This window comes from Carcharhinus amblyrhynchos, chromosome 33 (assembly GCF_965287045.1).
Source record: "Carcharhinus amblyrhynchos chromosome 33, sCarAmb.v2.hapA, whole genome shotgun sequence".
NCBI classification, from domain to species: Eukaryota; Metazoa; Chordata; class Chondrichthyes; order Carcharhiniformes; family Carcharhinidae; genus Carcharhinus; species Carcharhinus amblyrhynchos.
The window spans coordinates 2,343,196-2,366,728 of record NC_137356.1 but is presented as its reverse complement, the minus strand read 5'-3'; the positions used below and the strand labels follow the sequence as shown (position 1 = coordinate 2,366,728).

Sequence of the window (23,533 nt, the reverse complement as noted above, 5' to 3'; positions counted from 1 at the left end):
CAACGTGGTTTTATAAAAGGTAAATCATGTTTGACAAATTTGCTTGAATTCTTTGAGGATGTAACAGAAAGAATAGTTGAGGGGGAGCCTGTAGATGTAGTATATTTAAATTTCCAAAAGGCATTTGACAAGGTGCTACATAGGAGGATGGTGCATATAGTAAAAGCCCTTGGAATTGGAAGAAGTGTGTTAGCATGGATGAAAGCTGGCAGTTAGATAGAAATCATGTGGAGCTGCTGGTGTTGGACTGGGGTAAACACAGTAAGAAGTCTCACAACACCAGGTTAAAGTCCAACAGGTTTATTTGGTAGCAAAAGCCAGTAGCTTTTGGAGCGCTGCTCCTTCGTCAGGTAAGTGGAAGTTCTGTTCACAAACTGGGCATATAAAGACACAAACTCAATTTACAAAATAATGGTCAGAATGCGAGTCTTTACAGGTAATCAAGTCTTAAAGGTACAGACAATGTGAGTGGTGAGAGCGTTAAGCACAGGTTAAAGAGATGTGTATTATCTCCGAACAGGAGAGTATTGTGTTGTTGTGCGTCGTGAAAGCCACCTTAGAGAATGCTTACCCGAAGATCAGAGGCTGAATGCCCATGACCGCTGAAGTGTTCCCCAACAGGAAGACACACAACAACGCAGAGTCACTGAGCAGAGACTGATAGCCAAGTTCCACACACATGAGGACGGCCTCAACCGGGATCTTGGGTTCATGTCACACTATCTGTAACCCCCATGACTTGCCTGGGCTTGCAAAATCTCACGAACTATCCTGTCTGAGACAATATGCATCTCTTTAACCTGTGCTTAATGCTCTCTCCACTCACATTGTCTGTACCTTTAACTGTAAAGACTCACATTTCAACCATTATTTTGTAAATTGAGTTTGTGTCTTTATATGCCCTGTTTGTGAACAGTACTCCCAATTATCTGATGAAGGAGCAGCGCTCCAAAAGCTACTGGCTTTTGGTACCAAATAAACCTGTTGGACTTTAACCTTGTGTTGTGAGACTTCTTACAGTTAGATAGAAAACAGAGAGTTGGAATAAATGGGTTATTTTCAGAGTGGAAAGATGTAACGAGTGGAGTACCGTAGGGATCAGTACTTGGCCCACAATTGTTCACTGTTTATATTAATGATCTGGAGGAAAGAACAGAATGTAAAGTTTCCAAATTTGCTGATGATACGAAGATAAATGGAAGAACAAATTGTGATGAGGATATTGTGATTCTGCAACTGGATAGAGATAGAATCATAGAATCCCTAGAGTGCAGAAGACCATTCAGTCCATCCAGTCTGCACTGACCCTCTGACAAAGCATCCTACCCATGGCCATTTCCCCATGATTTACCCTGCTCATCCACCTAATTTATATATTTTGGGACACTAAGGGGCAATTTAGCACAGCCAATCCACCTAACCTGCACATCTTTGGACCAGACTGGGTGAAAACTTGGCAAATAGAGTTTAATGTGAGGAAGTATGATGTCATGTACTTTGGTAGGAAGAATCAAAAGGCAGACGCCACTGTTTAAAAAAGGAGGTAGACAAAAGGCAAGTAACTATAGGCCGGTTAACTTAACTTCTGTAGTAGGGAAAATGCTTGAATCTATCAAGGAAGAAATAGCAAGACATCTGGATGTAAATTGTCCCATTGGTAAGACAAAGCATGGTTTCATGAAGAGCGGGTCATGTTTGACTAATTTGGTAGAATTCTTTGAGTGTGCAGTGGACAATGGGGAACCTGTGGATGTGATGTATCTGGATTTCCAGAAGGCATTTGACAAGGTGCCGCACCAAAGACTGTTACATAAGATAAAGGTGCACAGTGTTACGGGTAATGTATTAACATGTATAGAGGATTGGTTAACTAACAGAAAGCAAAGAGTGGGGGTAAATGGGTGTTTTTCTGGTTGGCGATCAGTGACTAGTGGTGTGCCTCAGGAATCAGTGTTGGGACCACAATTGTTTACGATTTACATAGCAGTTTTGGAGTTGGGGACCAAGTCTAGTGTGTCAAAATTCGCACATGACACTAAAATGGGTGGAAGAGCAAAGTATGCAGAGGACGCTGAAGATCTGCAAAGGGATATAGATAATCTAAGTGAGTGGGCGAGGGTCTGGAGGATGGAATACAATGTTGGTAAATGTGAGGTCATTCATTTTGGTTGGAATAACAGCAAAATGGACCATTATTTTAAAAAGTGGTAAAAAATTTGCAGCATGCTGCTGTGCAGAGGGACCTGGGTGTCCTTGTGCAGGATCTCAAGGAGTTGGTTTGTAGGTGCAGCAGGTAATTAAGGCGGCAAATGGAATTTTGTCCTTCATTGCTAGAGGGATCGAGTTTAAAAACAGTGAGGTTATATTGCAGCTGTATAAGGTGCTGGTGAGGCCACACCTGGAGTCCTGTGTACAGTTTTGGTCTCCTTACTTGGGAAAGGATAAACTGGCACTGGAGGGGGAGCAGAGGAGATTCACTAGGTTGATTCCGGAATTGAGAGGGTTAGCTTATGAAGAGTGACTAAGTAGACTGGGGCTATACTCATTGGAATTCAGAAGAATGAGGGGAGATCTTATAGAAACATATTATGAAGGGAATAGATAAGATAGAAACAGGGAGGTTGTTTCCGCTGACGGGTGAAACTAGAACTAGGGGGTGTAGCCTCAAAATAAGGAGAATCAGATTTAGGACTGAGTTGAGGAGGAACTTCTTCACACAAAGGGTTGTGAATCTGTGGAATTCCCTGCCCAGTGAAGCAGTTGAGGCTCCCTCATTGAATGTTTTTAAGGCAAGGATAGATAAAGTTTTGAACAGTAAAGGTATTAAGGGTTATGGTGAGCGGGCGGGTAAGTGGATCTGAGTCCACAAAGAAATCAGCCATGATCTTATTGGATGGTGGAGCAGGCTCAAGGGGCCAGATGGCCAACTCCTGCTCCTAGTTCTTATGTTCTTATAATTATCTAAATGGAGAGAGACTGCAGCTGAGTGAAGTGCAGAGGGATCTAGGTGCTCTAGTACATGAATCATAAAAAACCAGCAGGCAGGTCCAACAAGTAGTCAAGAAGACAAACAGCAATTTGACCTTTATTACGAAGAGGTTGGAATTTAAAAATAGGGAGGCTTTGTATAGGGTGTTGGCAAAGCCTCACCTGGAATGCTGCATACAGTTTTTGTCCCCTTACCTCAAAAAATATGGTAGAGGGCAGTATGGTGGCACAGTGATTAGTACTGCTGCGTCACAGCACCAGAGATCCAGGTTCAATTCTGACTTTGGGTGACTGTCTCTGTGGGGTTTGTTCATTCTCCCGTGTCTGCGTGGGTAACGTCCAAGTGCTCCAGTTTCCTCCCAACCTTGAAAAATTTGTAGGTGAGGTGGACTAGCCACACTATGTGTGTGGGGTTATGGTGTAGGCAGATATGCCTGGGTAAGATGCTCTTTCAGAGAGTTGGTGCAGACTCAACAGGCCGAATGGTCTTCTGCAATCTAGAGATTCTATACTTCTGTGTTTCTGTGGAATTTTGGCATTCATGGCTAATGGAATAGAATATAAAAGTAGAAAGGAGCTGTTGCAACTGTATAGGGCACAGTTTGGTCCCCTCACTTGAGGAAAGAGATATGCATTACAGACGGTTCAGAGAAGGTTCACTACATTGATGCCAGGGATGAAGGATTTATCTTATGAAGGAAGATTGAGTAGTTTATGTCTATATTTGCTGCAGTTTAGATGAATGAGAGGAGGTCTGATTGAGGTATGTAAGGTAGTTAAGGGAATTGACACTATAGACTTGAGCGGATGTCTCCCTTTGTTGGATGTTCTAGAACGAGACGCCATAGTTTTAGGTTAAGGGTAGAAGATTTAAAACAGAACTCAAAAGGGTTGTGAGTCTTTGGAATTCACTACCCCTACAGTGCATCATTCTCTCAGCACTGACAGTGCTGACGCTCCCTCAGCACTGACCCTTTGATAGTGTGGCACTCCCTCAGAACTGATGTTGGAGGATTCCTTACCCTACGGATGTCCTCCGTTGAATCCAAGTTGTAAAAGTCAAGGCTGCGAGTCCCATACAGAAGACCTTTGTCGTGTGCAGTCTGGGTGCTGAGGGTGTCGAAAATTTCTCCTAGCAGATCCATATCCTCATCCTGCAGGAGGTTACAGTCCAGCAACTCATCTTCGATGGTGTCCAGTGAGCTGACCAACCCCAGCTCCCCACAGGTGGAGCTGCACAAGACAAACAAATAACTTACAGCAACACAAAGGCTCAAGGGGCTTCCTTACATTACTACTCAACTAGGGAAATGGAATACTCATACATTGGGCTCTTACAAGTCTTACCTGGGTTTAGACCAGGAAAATTAAACAGGAGTATGATGGGGGTTTCTCTCATCACTGAGGAGCATGGGACATGGTGTGTGTCATCCATATGGAGAGCATGCCAAGGACAGATGGGGGGGGTGGGGGAGGAGGGAATATTCGGGGAATAACATGATTGGGCGCCTTTGACCCACACACATCTTCATGGCGTGGGGGAGGGTTCCTGACCCACTCACACCTGCAGGGGGTGGGATGCAGGGGGAGGGCGGGGTGTATCTGACCCACACCCACCTGCACTTGGGCATGGTGGCACAATGGTTAGTACTGCTGCCCCACAGCATCAGGAACCTGGGTTTCATTCCCGGCTTGGGTCATTATCTGGTGTCTACATGTTCTCCTCGTGTCTGCGTGGGTTTCCTCCAGATGCTGTGGTTTCCTCCCATAGTCCAAAAAATGTGCTGGTTAGATGCATTGGCCATGCTAAATTCTCTCTCACTGAACCTGAACAGGTGCCAGAGTGTGGCGACTGGGTGATTTTCACAGTAACTTAATTGCAGTGTTAAACCTACTTGTGACTAATAAATAAAATAAACCTGCACTGGGTGGAGGGGGAGGGGGTGTATCTGACCCACACCTACACTGGAGGATATATATATCTGACCCACACACCCATGATGGTGGGTTCATATCTGACCTGCAAACCAGCATGGGGTGGGGTGGGCTATATATCAGACCTCCCCCAGGAGGGTATGTATCTGACCCACACTGGGGGGGTATATATCTGACCTACACTGGGGAGTATGTATCTGCTGGAAGTGTTTGTTACCTGACTGACTCAGTTGGAAGTGCTGCATCTGGATTGGTGTATCGGCGAGCTGGTCGACGGGGTCGAGACTAAAAGAGAAATAATGAACATGTTAAATATTAAAGAGGACCAGGACAGGCTCACATGCTCTCCGGTGTCCACCTAATCAAATTCAGCAGCCAACCCCTCCAACAACTATCACTCTAGGTACAAACTCTCAATGTAATAAATACAGTGGTATTTTGCCCAAATCTCAAAAAGTGTTGACAGTTTTTTAGGCATTAATCTGAGATCTGTGAGCTCCATACATCAATCTATGTAATGCAGATCTCAGTTCTTCAATGAGACCTTTGTCTGGGCTCTCAGTTTATGTGTTTTGCTTCAAGTCTTAATGAACAGCAACACCTCCTGTTGATTCCGTCAGCTTTTGTGTGGTTTCTACTCCTGAATCTTTCCAAGGCTCAGTTGGAAAGCCCTTACTCAGCAAATTGGTTAAGGTCCACAATTGACCTGGCCCCCACCTCTCAAAGGTGGCATGGTGGCACAGTGGTTAGCACTGCTGCCTCATAGTGCCAGGGACCCGGATTCAATTCCCGGCTTGGGTCACTGTCTGCGTGGGGTCTGCATGTTGTCCTCGTGTCTAAGTGGGTTTCCTCCGGGTGCTCCAGTTTCTTCCCACAGTCTGAAAGAAATGCTGGTTAGGTGCACTGACCCGGGCAGGTGCCGAAGTATGGTAACTACGGGAATTGCAGGGTTAATGTAAGCCTTATTTAAGGCTAATAAATAAACTCTTTACTTTAAAAGGGTGATGAAAGAATTAGAAAGCAGCCAAGTTTGCCCATTATTGATGATCACTCTTAATACTTTGTGAAGTCAGAGTGAAGCTCAGTTAGGAAGCTCTCTGTAGTTCAAAAGCTTGCTGCTATTTGCTATGAGGAAAGGAGGCTGCAGTCAATGTATTAGGGAATGAAGTCAGAGATGGGCAGTAAGGGAGCAGATGCCTAGTACCTGATCTGAATAGGAACCCAGTTTTTTGTGGCAATGCTGCTCTTTACCTGGCCAAAGTGCTGGGTGATTGGCAGACGATTCTGTAAACACTCTGACTGCATGCGTCTCTGATGGGAGGAGCCCCCAACTGGTTCATACCTCAGTGACCCACCACGTTGAACCCCTCGGTCCTCACCCAAGTCCTGGAAATAAAACAATATTCATCATTCTGTTGCAAAGCTGCAAGGCCAAAGGCCAAGTCAGCCTCTTTGGGGTTATATGCTAATGCATGTGCCATGCAATAGGTAGACTGGACATAGACCAATAGTGTAAGTTTTATCAGTCACATACTCATACTTGCCTTCTGAATTACATGGAGTGCAACTTCTGAAAAAACAAGCACACACAAACTCACAGTCCCATTGACTGATCTATGAAGGGGAGGTGTTAGGAGGATGATGTGGCTGATATGCAGGGTGGACAAGAGGGAACAATACACAGTGGTCACCACTATTGAGAATGTCATTTGTGACTTCAATTGGAACTGTTCATATTTGTGCAAGGGGCAGAAACCTGATTCAAGTATGGAGTTTCAGAAAGGATAGGCATAGACTTAGGAGATGACAACATATTGGATGACTTTGGAGAGAAAAATGAGATTAGCAATGGGGTGGTAGTTTGCAAGGACAAATGAGGAGGGTGTTGAGCTTTAAGTTTTTGATGGGTGGGCAATGATTAAAGGGGAATCGGTGGCTGAAGAAAAAGAATGATTTACAGGATGAGATTTTATGGCCTCGCTTGTCCAAAAACTGTAAAATCCCACCCGAGTTCAACGGACCTCTCCATGCTCTGCTCCTCGCCCGCTCTGATTCTTGTGCCAGCGCGGATACCAGCCACAATGTCAGGTAGCGTGGATGCCAGGAAAACAGGTTGGGAGTTAGGTGATCAGCAGTTAGTGGTAATAGAGACATGGAATTAAAGGATAACAGGAGGTGGCATGAACAAGATTAGTTTGAAGGAGAAGTCTGGACAAAGTAGGGAAAATTCCAGACATTGGACTGGGAGAGGGGGGTAGGTTTGGATTGGTAGGGCTGGAAGGAAGGGGATGTGCCTGAGACAGCAATTTAAATGAAATCAGTACCATTAGGCGCAGAATGGCCTACCCCTATTTCCTAAGTTTATTACAGAGTATCAAAAGGCTGTAGTCTCTGCGATATCATGTTATAAATATAATATTGCTTAAATCAAATATCTCAATCAGTGATGTGATATCCCTACACCAGTATTCCAAAAACACTGCAAACCTGAGCATTTCAGCCTTTGTAAAAAGGCAACTAAGAACTGAGGATGGATTTCCAAGAATACAGTAAGGATGGACTTTCCGATGGCGCAGAAGCTGGAGGATCCATCTGATAGATACTCTCCCAACCAACTACTATGGTATTCCAGGGTCCAGGGTCACTCGTGGATTCCAACCTGAACTCCAGAGGTAGCCCCCAGGCTAGTCAGGTAAATCCTGACCTCTGCACACCACGTTGCTCCAGATGTGTTCTTGACTGGTGTCACAGAGAATAGGGCGTGGGGAAAACACCATGATGTGAAGATGCTGGCGTTGGACTCAGATAAACACAGTAAGAAGTCTCACAACACCAGGTTAAAATCCAACCTGTTAGACTTTAAGTTGGTGTTGTGAGACTTCTTACTGGGAAAATACCAGACAGGCCTTCATCTGCATTCCATTAGTGGGGCGTAAATAAGCTTCATGCCACCCTCCATCAAGTTTCCAGATCCGGGATGGCGAGTACTAGAAGATCCTGTGGGAAATTGAAACTTGTGTAGAACTGATTTTAGGGCCTTCTGCCATTGAACCTGCTGGTGGGGACTTGGAAGAAGTCCACCCCTAATTTAAAATATACTGTGAATTTAGGATGAACAGGTTAATTATAATATTTAGGATGGGGGTCTCAGAGAAATCTTATCCTGGAATAGAATCTTTTTTTCATTTACTTGTCGATGGGATGTGAATGTCACTGGCTAGGCCAGCATTCATTGCCCAGCGTTGATTGTTCCTGAGAAGGTGATGGTAAGCAGCATTCTTGAAGTGCTACAGTCCATGTGGTGTAGGTACACCCACAGTGCTGTTAAGGAATTCTAGGATTTTGACCCAGTGACAGTGAAAGAACAGCAAAATATTTCCAATTCAGGATGGTTAATGACTTGGAGGGTAATTTGTTGTCTTTGTGATGTGGTTTATGGTCTGTTTAATAAGATGGGCTTGAATAGTGTCTCTAATCTTTCAGGCTCAAAGGATCTAATGGCCTTTTGATTTGATTTATTATTGTTACATGTATTAATACAGTGAAAAGTATTGGTTCTTGCACTCTATACAGACAAAACATATCGTTCACAGAGAAGGAAATGAGGGAGTCATAGCTAGGTGTAGAAAAAGATCAACTTAATGAGAGGTAGGTCCATTCAAAAGTCTGATGGCAACAGGGAAGAAGCTGTTCTTGAGTCGGTTGGCACATGACCTCAGACTTGTGTACCTTTTTCCCAATGGAAGAGAGTTTGTCATGGGTGCGTGGGGTCCTTGATAATGCTGGCTGCTTTGCTGAGGCAGTGGGAAGTGTAGACAGAGTCAATGGATGGGAGACTGGTTTATGAGATGAACTGGGCTACATTCACAATCCTTTGTAGTTGCCTGCGGTCTTGAGCAGAGCAGGAGCCATACCAAGCTGTGATACAACCAGAAAGAGTGCTTTCTGTGGTGCAATTGTAAAAGTTGGTGAGAGTCGTAACGGACATGACAAATTTCCTTAGTCTTCTGAGAAAGTAGAGGCATTGGTGGGCTTTCTTAACTATATTGTTGGCCAACCCCTGCTTATGGTTTCTATGTTTCATCTGTTTCTAATTCCTGTGAACTAATTCAGACCAGTGGGAGAAAAAGATAAATGATGAAGGAAGCAGAGAATACCTTGTGTTTCAGTCGATTTTTCATCCCTTTCAGGCCCAATTTAGCTTGACCTTTAGCCTGGAAGTGAAAGATATGCAACCAAGTGAGTATTCCTGCATCTGGAGCACTATTGTCTCCCCACCTCATATCCAACCTTCTCACTTTAGCACCATCCAAGTCCAAACCTTTCAATCTTTCTTTCTCAGGTTTGGTGCTATATCAGACTGACCAAATCTTTAACAAACTTTAGTGTTCTGCAGTGCTTCACAAGAGCGTAAGCAAACAACACTTGACACTAGCATGGTCAGGGAGGCAGGTTTTCAGGAGTATCTTAACAGGGGAAAGAATGGATTGGTGGAGGGAAGAAATTCCAGAGCTTAGGGGCTTAGGCAGTTGAAGATCACCAACAGCAGAAAGTTTAAAATGAGGGATGCACAACAGGCCAGAAAGGAGGAGAACAGAGATCTTAGAAGGTTATAGAGACAAGGAAGACTGAATCCACAAAAGGACAAGGATAGCGAGTGGCTTGATTGGACAGTGAGCACAAGAGAGACACAAGTTGTGTCAATAGGAGTGTGGACAGGAAGTGTGAGCTCTGTATGAGATGGTTAATATATATGATTCCTAAGACAAGTAGTGTATGTTTTTAAATTGCAGGCAAGCTGTTTAAGTCCCTATATTTTTCAATATTGAAAGCTCCCTGCTGAGAACACACCTGGCCTGTGTAGACAATGCATTAATCGGCTCAGAGGTCACAGTGACCCAGAGTAAAGGGAGTGCCCTGAAACTCTGTACTTACATATTTATACATGTTTTTCATGGCAGGATTGGTTTTGCTTCTCACTGTCTGAATCAGGGCTCCACCACCTTTCTGGAAAGAAAGTCAACTGTTTAAACATCAGATAGTCCCACCCCAGCACATCCCTCAATATTCATCTTTGAACTCCATAACTTCATCACCTCTTCCAGGCTGCAGTACCAGGGGCAGTCTTGGTACCTTCTTAACCCCCAAGGCCAGACCTGCCCTCACCACAGCCCCACATCCACCCACAAGCCTCTTCCTATGCTGTGCTGTCTTCTCTTCCTAACACTCGCCCATTCCCTCTCCCTACACTTTGCCCTCTAAACACCCTACATTCCGCCCTCCCTCCTCCTACACTCTGCCCTCCCTCTGTTCCCCACTCCAGCCTCCATACCCTCTATACTCCACCCTCCAAACTTCCTACACTCCATCCTCCCTTCACTTCACCGTCCCTACTCCCTACACTCTGCTCTTCCTCCTTCTGTACTCCGCCCTCCCTCTATTCCTCATTCCACTTTCCCTATACTCCACCTTCCAAACTTCCTACACTCCACCCTCCCTACTCTGTACATCTGCTCTTCCTCCTCCTACACTCCACCCTCTCTGTTCCTCACTGTACCCTGCATCCTCCCTATACTCCACCCTGTCTCTGTTTCCCACTCCACACTCCATCCTCCCTACACTCTGCCCTCGCTGTTCTCCACTCCGCCCTCCTTCCTCCTACACTCCACCTGCCATTTCCCTACACTCTGCCCTCTCTCTCTATTCCCCACTTCACCCTCCATCCTCCCTACACTTCACCTTCACTCCTCCTACAATGACCTCTTTGTGGGAATACAGCCTCATTCCTTTTTCCCTGAATCCTCAATGTGTTGAAATAGACTCTAATTCATTTGTCCAGCTCCCTCACAGCTGCTCCCCTGCACATTTTTCTCCAGCTCCTACAATCAACAGACTTTTCAAATCCAATCCTGGTCTTATTGAATCATGTTTTCTTAATCTTCTCACCAACCCTAGCCATATCCCAAACTTTGACCTTCATCTGACTTTATCACTAAAGGAAACGATTATTTCTATTTACCTTAAAGTTTTGCATCCACAGCTGGTACGATTTGGAGCATCCTGGGGAGGGAAACAGAGAGAACATGCTTATTGGTGAAGAAGGAAGCAGCTTAGTATGTGTGTGTTGGATGTAGAGGGTAAACTCAGGATTTCAAGCCCTTACCTGATGAAAAGCCACCCAGGTTGACTTCCTCCTCAAATATGTCTGTTAATCCTTTTCCTTGGTTAAGTTTTTCCAGACGATTATCTATAAACTGAAAATAGAAGGCATGGTTAGTAAGTTTGCAGATGACACTAAGATCAGTAGTGTAATGGACAATGAAGAAAGTTATCTCCAACTGCAACGGGACCTTGATCAACTGGGCCAGTGGGCTGACGAATAGCAGATGGAGTTTAATTTAGACAAATGTGTGATGGTGCATTTTGGTAGATTGAACCAGGGCAAGACTTACTCAGTTAATTGTAGGGTACTGGGGAGAGTTACAGAACAAAGAGATCTAGGAGTACATTTTCATAGCACCTTGAAAGTGGAGTCACAGGTGGACAGAGTGGTGAAGAAGGCATTTGGCATGCTTGGTTTCATTGGTCAGAACACTGAATACAAGAGTTGGGATGTCTTGCTGAAATTTTGCAAGACATTGGTAAGGCTACAGTTGGAATACTGTGTGCAATTCTGGTCACCCTATTATAGGAAGGATATTAAACTAGAAAGAGTGCAGAAAAGATTTACTAGGATGCTACTGGGATTTGATGGATTGAGTTATAAGGAGAGGCTGGATAGACTGGGACTTTTTTCTCTGGAGCATAGGAAGATGAGGGGTGATCTTACACAGGTCTATAAAATAATGAGGGACACAGAACAGCTAGATAGTCAGTATCTTTTCCCAAAGATAGGGGAGTCTAAAACTAGATGGCATAGGTTTAAGATGAGAGGGGAGAGATACAAAAGTGTCCAGAGAGGCAATTTTTTCACACAGAGGGTGGTGAGTGTCTGGAACAAGTTGCCAGAGGTAGTTGTAGAGGCGAGTACAATTTTGTCGTTTAGAAAAGCACTTAGATAGTTACATGGATAAGATGGGTATAGAGGGATATGGGCCAAATGCAGGCAATTGGGATTAGCTTAGGGGTTTAAAAAAACAGGTGGCGTGGACAAATTGGGCTGAAGGGTCTGTTTTCAAGCTGTAAACATCTATGACTTCTATGACTCTACGAATCCAAAGAGGGGGGAAAATTAAACAAATTATTTCCCATGGACTGAGTCGAACAATGGAGGTCTTGATGGGGTGAACTGGCAAGACACAATTTGCAAAGGAGAGAAATGGAGCCAGGGTGTGGTGGGTGAGGGAGGAGGGGTGTCTTGGTGACAGGCCATTAATTAATTTAAAAACGGGTGTTCAGAGTCCGGAGAGGTATCAGGAGAAATTTCTTTGCTCAGGAATTGATGAAGCATGAACTGTTTTTCCAGAGGGATTAGATGAGGATGAAACAGTTTGGATAAGCATTTGAATCAGGATTATAGGGCAGTGGATTTGCTCAGCACAGAGCTGGAATAGCCATGTTGGATTGATCAGAAACATTCTCTGCTGTAAACGTCTAAGGTGTTTTTCAAATGTAGAATGGTGATTGGAAGAGATTTTGGAATATCTGCCCTTGACATTGAGGGATTATTCAACTGAACAAGAAGCCTTAGCAAAACAGGTCAGTAGCAAACCCCTTCAAATGGCTGGTTTCATATTTGACACACAGGCTCTCAATAAGTCTCACCTGTTTGAAAAGCTGAAGGTGCACTGCATGTTGCAGGAAATTCTTCAACACAGTAGATTTGTGATTCAAAAATGTCTCTTCACAAAACGTAACTGGTTCATCCTATACAACAGGGAACAGGATTATTAACAGTTTCTCTTTTTTCCCATGTTTTTTTCAGCTCCTTGAGCTGTTGCCAGGCAAAGAGACCAGCGAGATGGTGGTGTAGTGGTAATGTTACTGGACTTGTAATCCAGAGGTCCAGGCTAATGATCTGGGAATACAGGTTCATATCACACCATGGCAGCCAGTGGGATCGAAATATAAAGCTAAGTAATGATAATTATCGTCAATTGTAAAAACCCATTTGGTTCACCTTAGGGAAGGAAATCTGCCATTCTTACCTGATCTGGCCTACATGTGACTCCAGAGCCACAGCAATGTGGATGACTCTGAAATGGTTGAGCAAGTTAGGCCATTAGGAATGGGCAACAAATCCCATGACAGCGCAGAAAGAGGACTGTGTACCCCTTCCAGCTTTTTAGAACATAAGAACATAAGAAATAGGAGCAGGAGTAGGCCATCTAGCCCTTCGAGCCTGCCCCGCCATTCAATAAGATCATGGCTGATCTGTCGTGGCTCAGTTCCACATTCCCGCCCTCTCCCCATAACCCTTAATCCCCTCTCTTATCAAAAACCCATCAACCCGCATCTTAAAAATATTTAGTGAGGTAGCCTCCACCACTTCAACGGGCAGAGAATTCCAGAGATTCACCACCCTTTGAATGAAGAAGTTCCTCCTCAACTCCGTTCTAAACCCCCCCCCCTTTATCTTGAGGCTGTGCCCCCTAGTCCTACTGTCCTTTCTGAGCGGGAAGAGTCTCTCCACCTCTATCCTATCCATCCCATTCATCATCTTATACGTCTCAATGAGATCTCCCCTCATTCTTCTAAACTCTAACGAGTACAAGCCTAGTTTATTCAGCCTCTCCTCATAGCTCAACCCCCTCAACTCCAGCATCAGCCTAGTAAACCTCCTCTGCACTCACTCCAAGGCCAAAATATCCTTGCGTAAGTATGGCGCCCAAAGAGTCACTCTCCTGAACTTTCTCTAGAGGTCTGTAGATATTTACTTTCAATCTAACTCATTTTAAAAGCTTCTTATTTCACTGCCCTTCCAGTCAGTGCATTCCAGATCTCAGTAAGTTGCCATGTAAAGAAGCCCTCTGTGGTCTTGCTCTAAATCAGGTCTGGATATCCATGCAGTCATTAACCAAGTTTCGATACTCGCCATTCCACCATATTCTTCCAATGGCCACATTGCAGGATAGTGTGGGGGAACAACATCATTATTCCATGTGGGATCAGTTTTCCGGCCATTTCAGTTTGGCACTGAGTCACACCAGGTGATAACTTTCATGTTAAGTCATTGAGGAAAGTAAATTTTAAATTTATTAACATGTAAAAACTAAAGAAAAAATCATTAAATTTCTACACTTTTAATCATTATATATATCTGGGGTGATTGATCTCACTCTAAGACAGCATCTAAGAGTCAATTAATAGTGGGACATTCTCACCCCATCACATTCTTTTTAGTTTCTCTCTATTTTTGGGGCAGTGGGTTTGCTCAGCATAGATCTGGAGCGTTTGAGGACTCTGGGCCTGTCCTCGATGGAGTTTAGCAGGATGAGGGGGATCTCATTGAAACTTACAGAATACTGGAAGGCCTCAATAGAGTGGGCATGTGAAAGATGTTTCCATTAGTCAGAGAGATGAGGATCTGAGGGCACAGCCTCAAAATAAAAGGGACGACCCTTTAGAACTGTGATGTGGAGGAATTTCTTCAGCCAAAGGGTGATGAATCTATGGAGCTCATTGCCACGGAAGGCTGTGGAGACCAGGTCATTAAATGTATTTAAGACAGAGAAAGGTAGGTTCTTGATTGGCAAGGGGATCAAAGGTTATGGGGAAAAGACGGGAGAATGGGATTGAGAAACTTATCAGCCATGATGAATAGCGGAGCAGACTTGTTGGACCGAATGGCCTGATTCAGCTCCAATACCTTATGGTCTTATTTGAACAATATGCCTGGTCAATGGCCACTCCTGTGCCTCTGCTGACTATCCAATGTGCTTTAGCACACACTTCTCCCTCAATCATGAATTAACTCGTGCACTGTCTCCCACTCACTTATTCTTTCTCAAAGCTCCTAACAGCCCAAACGTTTTCCCTTCCTCACCTCATCTGCAAACATTTAAAAGCCAACCTTACCAGTTAATGACTACATTCCAACTCCCTCCATTGTCTCTTTCACTAATTCACTCTTTTACTACTTTTATTACTGTTTATTACTGTTTTGCTGTCCACAGGATGGGATTAAGTCCCCGTTCCTCATCTGAAATGTTTCAGGATCCTCACAGGGAGAACAGTTAAGGGAAAGATGCTTTCAGTAGTGAATGAGTATGGGAGAGAACCCTTCATATTGAATACTGGCTCTCAGAGTGTATAGTTAGACAGGGTGCAGGTGGGGGAGAAGGAGTTGAGTCTAAGTGATTGCAGACACTCACAGAGTTGAATTTAAGGGCATCCTGGTAGCTTCCAAAGATTGCTGCCTGTGCCCTGAGAAAGGCCCGTGCCACCACATCTCCAGTCACAGCTGACTGTTTCTTTAACTTCATCTTCAGAATGGACACCTGAAATGAATGGAACAAACTCAAGATGAAGCATCATTGAGGTTTAGCATCACAATTTAAAGTTCATAACTGCACTTCCTCCAGCTAGTTCTGCAGATTCTGAAGAAATTTCACTTCCCATTACCCAGGTTGTTCCCCTCACTGTTCCCGTCACCACACTGCCCCTCACGCTGATTCTGCAGCTGTTCTGTGATTCACTCCCGACACTGTTTATCATGTACCATACCAAACACCATTTTCATATCACAAATCAATCAGCACAGAGCATACTGCTCTCTGTACCACAACAGCAAACTGTTTATTACAGCAGTTTCCGCATTGCAAACTGCCCCATCCCCGTACAGCACAGTGCTCACTGCCCCATCCCCGTACAGCACACTGCTCACTGCCCCATCCCCGTACAGCACACTGCTCACTGCCCCATCCCCGTACAGCACACTGCTCACTGCTGTCTCCCAGGATAATCTGCCCTGGTGTTCTGGGGAATGACCAATGTGATCACTACTGATGAGATTTTGCTTCAAGGACAATGATGTTGATCCTTCAGTGATTGGAATATGGAGAGGATGTGATGTTTTGATTTGTCACTGTGAACTCACCACGTCTTGTGGCAGCTTTTCCAGATCATTGAACGGCGACTCTAGGGTGTTTGTGTCAACATTTAATATAACCACATCTTCCAGAGTTTTGCTTCTCACTCTCTGCAAAACAAAGGCTTATCTGAAAGATACATACTTTCATTTCTGTCGTTCTCATTTTGCCTTGAGAAAGACAGGCATCTGTCAAGGTGAACTCAAACAAATTTGCTATTTCCACTGGCTTCCCCACAATCATTGTAGACATGTGAGAATTGCCATGGTATTACAACCTAATCCTCACATCAATGAGACACTGTACTGCAGACAATTAAAAATGAGATTCCCTTTGGGATTCATCACCTGAACAAATCTCAATGTGTTTCATGCTATTTATTGCATTATGCTATTTGGTGACTACTCCTGCTCCTATTTCTTATGTTCTTATGTTCTTATGACATTTATTATGTAGCTATATGAGGTGGCCATATTGTACAAAGCAAGATCCCATAAACAGCAATGCAATTAAGTTTTTTGTAGTACTGAAGGGAGGAATACAGACCTGGATACTGAGAGAAATCCTGTTCCACAGTAAAGGATAATGGGGTTTTTAATATCTACCTGAATCACTGGATCATGTTTGGAACTCCTGTAGCATGGTTCATACCTACAAACCTGTTCTTCTATCCCTGTTTTATCTGAACATTTATCTAGTTTACACTGCTTATTACCTTGGTGTGACAGTGGGAGGAAGGAAACCAAGTATAAGGACAAGGGACATGTTCCTGATATATCAGGAGGCAGGGAAAATGAACAAAGAAAATTACAGTGTGGGAACAGGCCCTTTGGCCCTCTGAGTCTGCACCGACCATGTTGCCTGACTTAACTAAAACCCCCTACCCTTCTGGGGACCATGTATTTGTCAAGACGCTCCTTAAAAGTCACTATTGTATCTGCTTTTGCTAACTCCGCCGGCAGTGAGTTCCAGGCACTCATCACCCTCTAAGAGTCATCAAAGGTCAGAGTTGATTCTTAACAATGGTCAGAACGTGAAGATTAGCTGGACTGTCTGAAGAAAGAAGCTTGTCAGCACGTCCAAATAATGAGATTATGATGGGTGAAACATACTGACTGACTCACCTCCATCAGGCTGCAGTGGATCCCTATGAGATAAGGCATCGGAGCACTGCAAGTACAAAAGACAACAAGATGAAGGGATAATGCACTGACCTTTCACTTCTAATATCTGGACTCAATTCCAGTCGTTATTGAGGAGTCTACTGTTTACCACCTCTCCCTCCCCAAGGATTACTTACCAGCAGTAATCAAGGAGATGTGGAGGGAGCACAGGGATGTAGATGTGCTGCCAGTACATGGGATAGAGCATTGCAGCTGAGCCGTGTACACAAGCAGTTAACTGTGGAACAGAAAAAAATAGTAATGTATAAATAGACTGTCACAGATGAACCCTGTAGATAGACTGTCACTGCTGAACCTGTAGAGACTGTCACAACTGAACCTTGTAGATGACTGTCACAGCTAAACCTTGTAGATAGACTGTCACAGGTCAACCTTGTACAGACTGTCACAGTTAAACTCTGTGGGTAGACTGTCATAGCTGAACCGTGTGATAGATTGTCACAGCTGAACCATGTAGATAACTATCACAGCTGAACTCTGTATTGTCACAGCTGAACAAGTAGTGTCACTGCTGAACACTGTAGATTGTCATAGCTGAACCTTGTAGATAGATTGTCACAGCTAAACCCTGTAGTGTCACAGTTAAACCCTGTAGATAGACTGAACAGCTGAACCCTGTAGACAGACTGGCACTGCTGAACCCTGTAGATAAACTGTTACAGCTAAACCCTGTAGTGTCATAGTGAAACCCTGTAGATAGACTGAACAGCTGAACCCTGTAGATAAACTGTTACAGCTGAACCCTGTAGATAGACTGTCACAACTAAACTGTATATATAGACTGTCATAGCTAAACCCTGTAGATAGACTGTCACAACTGAACTTTTGCTGTCACAGCTGAACCCTGTAGACAGACTGTCACAGCTAAACCCTGTAGTGTCACAGCTGAATCCTGTAGATAGACAGTTACAGCTGAACCTTGTATATAACAGCTGAACCCTGTAGATGGACTGTTACAGCTGAACCCTGTATATTACAGCTGAACCCTGTAGATAGACTGTTACAGCTGAACCCTGCAGTGTCACAGCTGAACCCTGTAGATAGACTGTCACAACTGAACCCTATAGGCAGACTGTCACAGCTGAACCCTAATAGATAGACTGTCACAGCTGAACCCTATAGACAGACTGTCACTGCCGAACCCTGTAGAGTCACAGTTAACCCCTGTGGACAGACTGTCAGAGCTGAACCTGTAGTGTCACAACGGAACCTTGTAGATAGACTGTCAGAGCTGAACCTGTAGTGTCACAGCTGAACTCTGTAGATAGACTGTCACTGCCAAACCCTGTAGTGTCACAGCTGAACCCAGTTGAGACTGTCACAGCTGAATCCTGGAAACAGACTGTCTCAGCTGAATCCTGTAGTCTCTCAGCTGAACCCAGTAGACTGTACAGCTGAACCCTGTAGATAGACCATCACTGCTGAACCGTGTAGTGTCACAGTTAACCCCTGTAGACTGTCGGAGCTGAATCTGTAGTGTCACAGCTGAACCCTGTAGATAGACTGTCACTGCTGAACCCTGTAGATAGACTGTCACTGCTGAACCCTGTAGATAGACTGTCACTGCTGAACCGTGTAGTGTCACAGCTGAACCTTGTAGAGACTGTTAAAGTTGCGTTCCACTACAATTTGAAAGAGATGCTATCTGAGGGACGATAGTTGTTCATGCTGTCACTCACCGTGCTGAGCTTGCTGCAAGTGATGATAATGCGTCTCTCATGCAACATACTGGCATAGAGATGTAACATGTTATTCACATCTACAGCAACCACATATTCTGTCAGGTTTCTCTGTAAGACAAAAAAGATTATGCTGAACTGGGTAACAAAGAGCGAACATTAAGTTTCTTGATATCAGATTGACTGGCAGTTCTTGAGGTGGGGCTTCCTACCCAACGGGGCAGAAGACAATTAACACTCCTCAGAGCTTTAAATGGCTGGGGAAAGTCCGCTAGAGAGGGGCAAGTTTCATAGCAATCTTTTCTGCAGTGTGGCAGACAATCCCGGTGGCCATGTGTAAAATCCAGCCCAAAATCTTTTTTTGGAAATGGTTGTTCAAGGCTTTCTACCTGCTGATGTCAACCAGTAGGTGTATTTTTCTAGCAGGAATCAACACAGTAGGAAACCTGGCTGACTGCCATTTGGTGATCCCTGCTTAGAAGTGAATGTAGAGGTGTGTGTGTGTACCTGAGTGCTTGTTAGTCTGAGCCTGTATCAGTGTATGTGTGTCTCTGTGCACGTCATGTTGCAACTGTACAAAACTCTGGTGCGGCCGCACTTGGAGTATTACGTACACTTCTGGTCGCCGCATTATAAGAAAGATGTGGAAGCACTGGAAAGGATGCAGAGGAGGTTTACCAGGATGTTGCCTGGTATGGTGGGAAGGTCTTAAGAAGAAAGGCTGAGGGACTTGAGGTTGTTTTCGTTAGAGAGAAGAAGGTTAAGAGGTGACCTAATTGAGGCATACAAGATGATCAGAGGATTAGATAGGGTGGACAGTGAAAGCCTTTTTCCTCAGATGGTGATGGTTAACATGAGGGAACATAGCTTTAAATTGAGGGGTGATAATTATAGGATGGATGTCAGAGGTAGGTTCTTCACTCAGAGGGTAGTAAGGGCGTGGAATGCCCTGCCTGCAGCAGTTGTGGACTCGCCAACTTTAAGGGCGTTCAAATGGTCAGTGGACAGGCATATGGATAACATTGGAATAGTTTAGGTTAGAGGGTCATTAGATTTGTTCCACTGGTCGACGCAACATCGAGGGCCGAAGGGTCTGTACTGTGCTGTAATGTTCTATGTTCTATATATGTATTGGTATTGGCATGTGTATGCCTGTGTGTGAATGTGTGTGTGTGTCAGCTGTGTGTGAGCATGCGTCTCTGTGTGTGCAAGTGTATGTATGAGTGTGACCGAGTTTGCTAGTGCCGGTATTCGTGAGTTGTGTGTGTGAGTATGTGTGGCTGTGTCTGCACGTGTATGAATGCCTAGTTTTGTGTACGTGCAGGTGTGTACACGCGATTGTATTTGTGTGTGTGTGTGTGTGTGTGTGTGTGTGTGTGTGCCCGAGTATGTTGTAATATGCTGCAGAAAGTTTGTCAAACATAGAACGTGACATCAATGGTTAACAGGAAACCTGTCCAGATTTCCCAGTGAGATGTTCCCCAGTCCAGTCAGCGCTGCACTGAGTTATACTTACACTCTCTGGTATTGTAGGCAAGCTGTTGGTGTCAGGAGCAATAAAGTAAGAAAGCTGGAGAAAAAAAAAACAGATCAAAGGTTTATGTTTGTTTTCATATTTATAACATGCGTAGTTTGCAGAGTCAGAGATTCAGAAGTACAGGCCCCACAAGGGATTAAATAGAATCATGATCCAGATGGTAAACACAGTTGCAAGGCAAACAAGATTGAAATAAGAAATGTTTTAATGATGCTTATTCAAACATTGAAGCCTGACTCTTTCCTTTCATCCCCTCCCCTCTTGCCTTCCGCTGACTTTCTGTTTCATCCTGTTCTATCCCCACTCACCCCCTCAACCAATCTCTCCTTCACCTCTCCCCCTCCCCCTAGAGAGGGCCAATGGCATTCTAGAGGGGCAGTTAGTCACTCCTTCGAGAAATGGGGGAACAGGTCTGACCAGTGTGATAGGCCCTTCCAGTGATGATTTCTTCTTTTCTAATAAGCATTTGATTTTTCTTCTGGAGCTGTGCCTCGGGGGTGGTGGGGGACACTCTGCCTTGGGGAAGAGGAGGGGCTCAGCCTTGTGGGAGTTGGAAGTGGGATTCTGCCTTGGGAGTTGTGGGGGGGGAAACTCTGTCTCTTGAGATGATGCTACAGTCATCAAGATTCCATCAATCAAATTACAAAAGCTGAATTGTCATGTAACGTTTGCTGAATGGAAAACCCTTGTTCATAAAAGGAAGATAGACAATCTGCACAATTAGAGAACAGGTTAGTCCAAAGATAGTAAGTGTTTTTAAGATCTGCACAGGTTGCTAGTTAATTTGATGAACATGCAAGCAATGAAGGTAGGTGCTATTCAGTTATCGGGTTAATCTGGTCAGTTCCAGTAGAGTGGTTTTGGTTATCGGGTTTTGCCCGACTCACCGACGGCATACCACTACTAGGATCCCTCTTCTGATCGTTCAGAAACCGTCCTGTTGTAACTCCCAGCTGCTGGGCCTTGTGAGACAGTATCGTGCAATTATTTTTCATTCCAAAATATCACATTACAGTGTATATTTTATCTTCTTTATCTTAAGAATAGCACTCATTATTGTCAGCTGTGGATCAATGGCTAACACTCATCTCAAAGTCAAACTGTCATGAGTTCATATTCTACAATGGAGGCATAGGATCCCTACCCTGCAGAAGGAAGCCATTTCAGCCCATCAAGTCTGCACTGGACCTTGGGTCCCAGTGCCTTCTCAACTTTCAGTATTAAAAATTGATTCAACACTCCCTCCTCATGAATTTTAAACTTTTCTGGGGACAAAGATTCTTCGTCTATCAGCACGCCCTGGGTAGCACCTACTCCTTGGTAAAGACAGATGCAAAGTATTCACTTAATTAAAAAATATATTCTTTTCTCAGAGTTACAAAGCCAATGTACAGAGTGGATAGGGCAAGCTCTTAATCCTTCTCCTTGCTTGCTCCAAAAACTAAACCAAATTCAAATTGAATCCAATTCATGGTCCCCATAAAGTGACAGACTAGATCCAAGCTGACAAAAGCAGGTATTACACCTGATCTCGGGCATGATCCTACGAATGATCTTAGCCAAAAGACCAATTTAATATCTCAGCCATGCTCCCTGCTTCCATGTGTAAATTTCTTTTTTGCCTACTTTTCCTTTGACCACCCTTTTATTTAGATGCTTTTTTTTATTCTTTCATGGGATGTGGGCATCGCTGGCTAGGCCAGCATTTATTGCCCATTCTTAATTGCCCTTGAGAAAGTGGCATTGAGCTGCCTTCTTGAACCACTGCAGGCCATGTGGTGTAGGGACACCCACTGTGCCATTCAAGAGGGAGCTCCTGGATTTTGACCCATTGATAGGGAAAGACTGAGTTATTTCCAAGGCAGGATGGTGAGTTGCTTGGAGGGAACCTTGCAGGTGGATGGTTTCTCATGCATCTGCTGCTCTTGTCCTTCTAGGTTGGATGGTGGTACAGTGGTTAGCACTGTTGACTCACAGTGTCAGGGACCAGGGTTCAATCCCTACTGACTTTTTACACAAATAGGGCAGCATACTTTCTGTAAGTAGCAGCTCCCCTCTGGAATCACTAAGAGCACCTTTGCACCCCAGTTGATCTCAGAGCTACAATGCAGCCTTGCTAGTCTATGTGTCTCATCACCGCATTAGAAGATGTTTTGTTAACTGAGTCAAAATTCCCGTTAATCACTGGCTCTAATCTGTACAGAATGATGGGCAGTTTTTTTTGCAGTTTGAACAAGTATATATTACACAGTCCAGTGAGTGGTTACTGGAATGCTACAAAATAGTTATGGATGTCCTGCAATTGTGAAAGGTGCCAAATAAATGCAGTTTCTTTCCTTTTACTTACAAATTCAAGATTGAGTGGAGAGTCTGGCTGTGGAGGAGGGTGAGTGTACAGAACACTCAAGAGCTCTTTTACTTCATTGTCCTGCAGAGATAAAAACACAGATATACCCCACACAGACTAGAAATAGGAGCAAGCTCCGCAGAATATTAGCAAATGCAGAGCCTAGAAGCATTCTGAATGGAAATGGTGCAAGCTGGGATAATCTTCATCATGTTAGAAGGTGTTTTGTTTGGACAACATAAAGGGAGATTTAACCTGTTATTTGATCCCACGCTATACCTGTCCTGCAAGTAATTGACAGAACAGTATAGAGGGAGATTTACTCTGTATCTAACCCCGTGCTGTACCTGTCCTGGGAGTGTTTGATGGGAGACAGTGTAGAGGGAGCTTTACTCTGTATCTAACCCTGTGCTGTACCTGTCCTGGGAGTGTTTGATGGGGACAGTGTAGAGGGAGCTTTACTCTGTATCTAACCCCGTGCTGTACCTGTCCTGGGAGTGTTTGATGGGAGACAGTGTAGAGGGAGCTTTACTCTGTATCTAACCCCATGTTGTACCTGTACTGGGAGTGTTTGATGGGGACAGTGTAGAGGGAGCTTTACTCTGTATCTAACCTCATGCTGCATCTGTCCTTGGAGTGTTTGATGGGGACAGTGTAGAGGGAGCTTTACTCTATATCTAACCCCGTGCTGTACCTGTCCTGGGAGTGTTTGATGGGGGACAGTGTAGAGGGAGCTTTACTCTGTATCTAACCCTGTGCTGTACCTGGCCTGGGAGTGTTTGATGGGGACAGTGTAGAGGGAGCTTTACTCTGTATCTAACCTCATGCTGCAT

At 44.3% G+C, this 23,533-nt stretch overlaps 1 protein-coding gene across 2 annotated transcripts in view; it reads right to left on the bottom strand.

The window, feature by feature from the left end:
- Positions 1-23,533, bottom strand: part of LOC145361062 (DENN domain-containing protein 1B-like) — a 60,632-nt gene that overhangs the window by 7,589 nt on the left and 29,510 nt on the right. Inside the window, exons 7-22 of one of the 2 annotated variants that reach the window (XM_080216624.1) lie at positions 22,701-22,781; positions 21,241-21,315; positions 20,333-20,386; positions 18,817-18,927; positions 17,254-17,354; positions 17,078-17,123; positions 15,962-16,063; positions 15,237-15,362; positions 12,688-12,789; positions 11,087-11,177; positions 10,943-10,983; positions 9,859-9,930; positions 9,081-9,137; positions 6,175-6,309; positions 5,141-5,208; positions 4,011-4,221 (exon numbers count right to left, since the gene is read on the bottom strand). In XM_080216624.1, coding sequence (XP_080072750.1) covers positions 4,011-4,221; positions 5,141-5,208; positions 6,175-6,309; positions 9,081-9,137; positions 9,859-9,930; positions 10,943-10,983; positions 11,087-11,177; positions 12,688-12,789; positions 15,237-15,362; positions 15,962-16,063; positions 17,078-17,123; positions 17,254-17,354; positions 18,817-18,927; positions 20,333-20,386; positions 21,241-21,315; positions 22,701-22,781 — 1,473 coding nt within the window. The remainder of the gene's footprint in view (positions 1-4,010; positions 4,222-5,140; positions 5,209-6,174; positions 6,310-9,080; positions 9,138-9,858; positions 9,931-10,942; positions 10,984-11,086; positions 11,178-12,687; positions 12,790-15,236; positions 15,363-15,961; positions 16,064-17,077; positions 17,124-17,253; positions 17,355-18,816; positions 18,928-20,332; positions 20,387-21,240; positions 21,316-22,700; positions 22,782-23,533) is intronic. The other variant, XM_080216626.1, reaches the window with a different exon arrangement.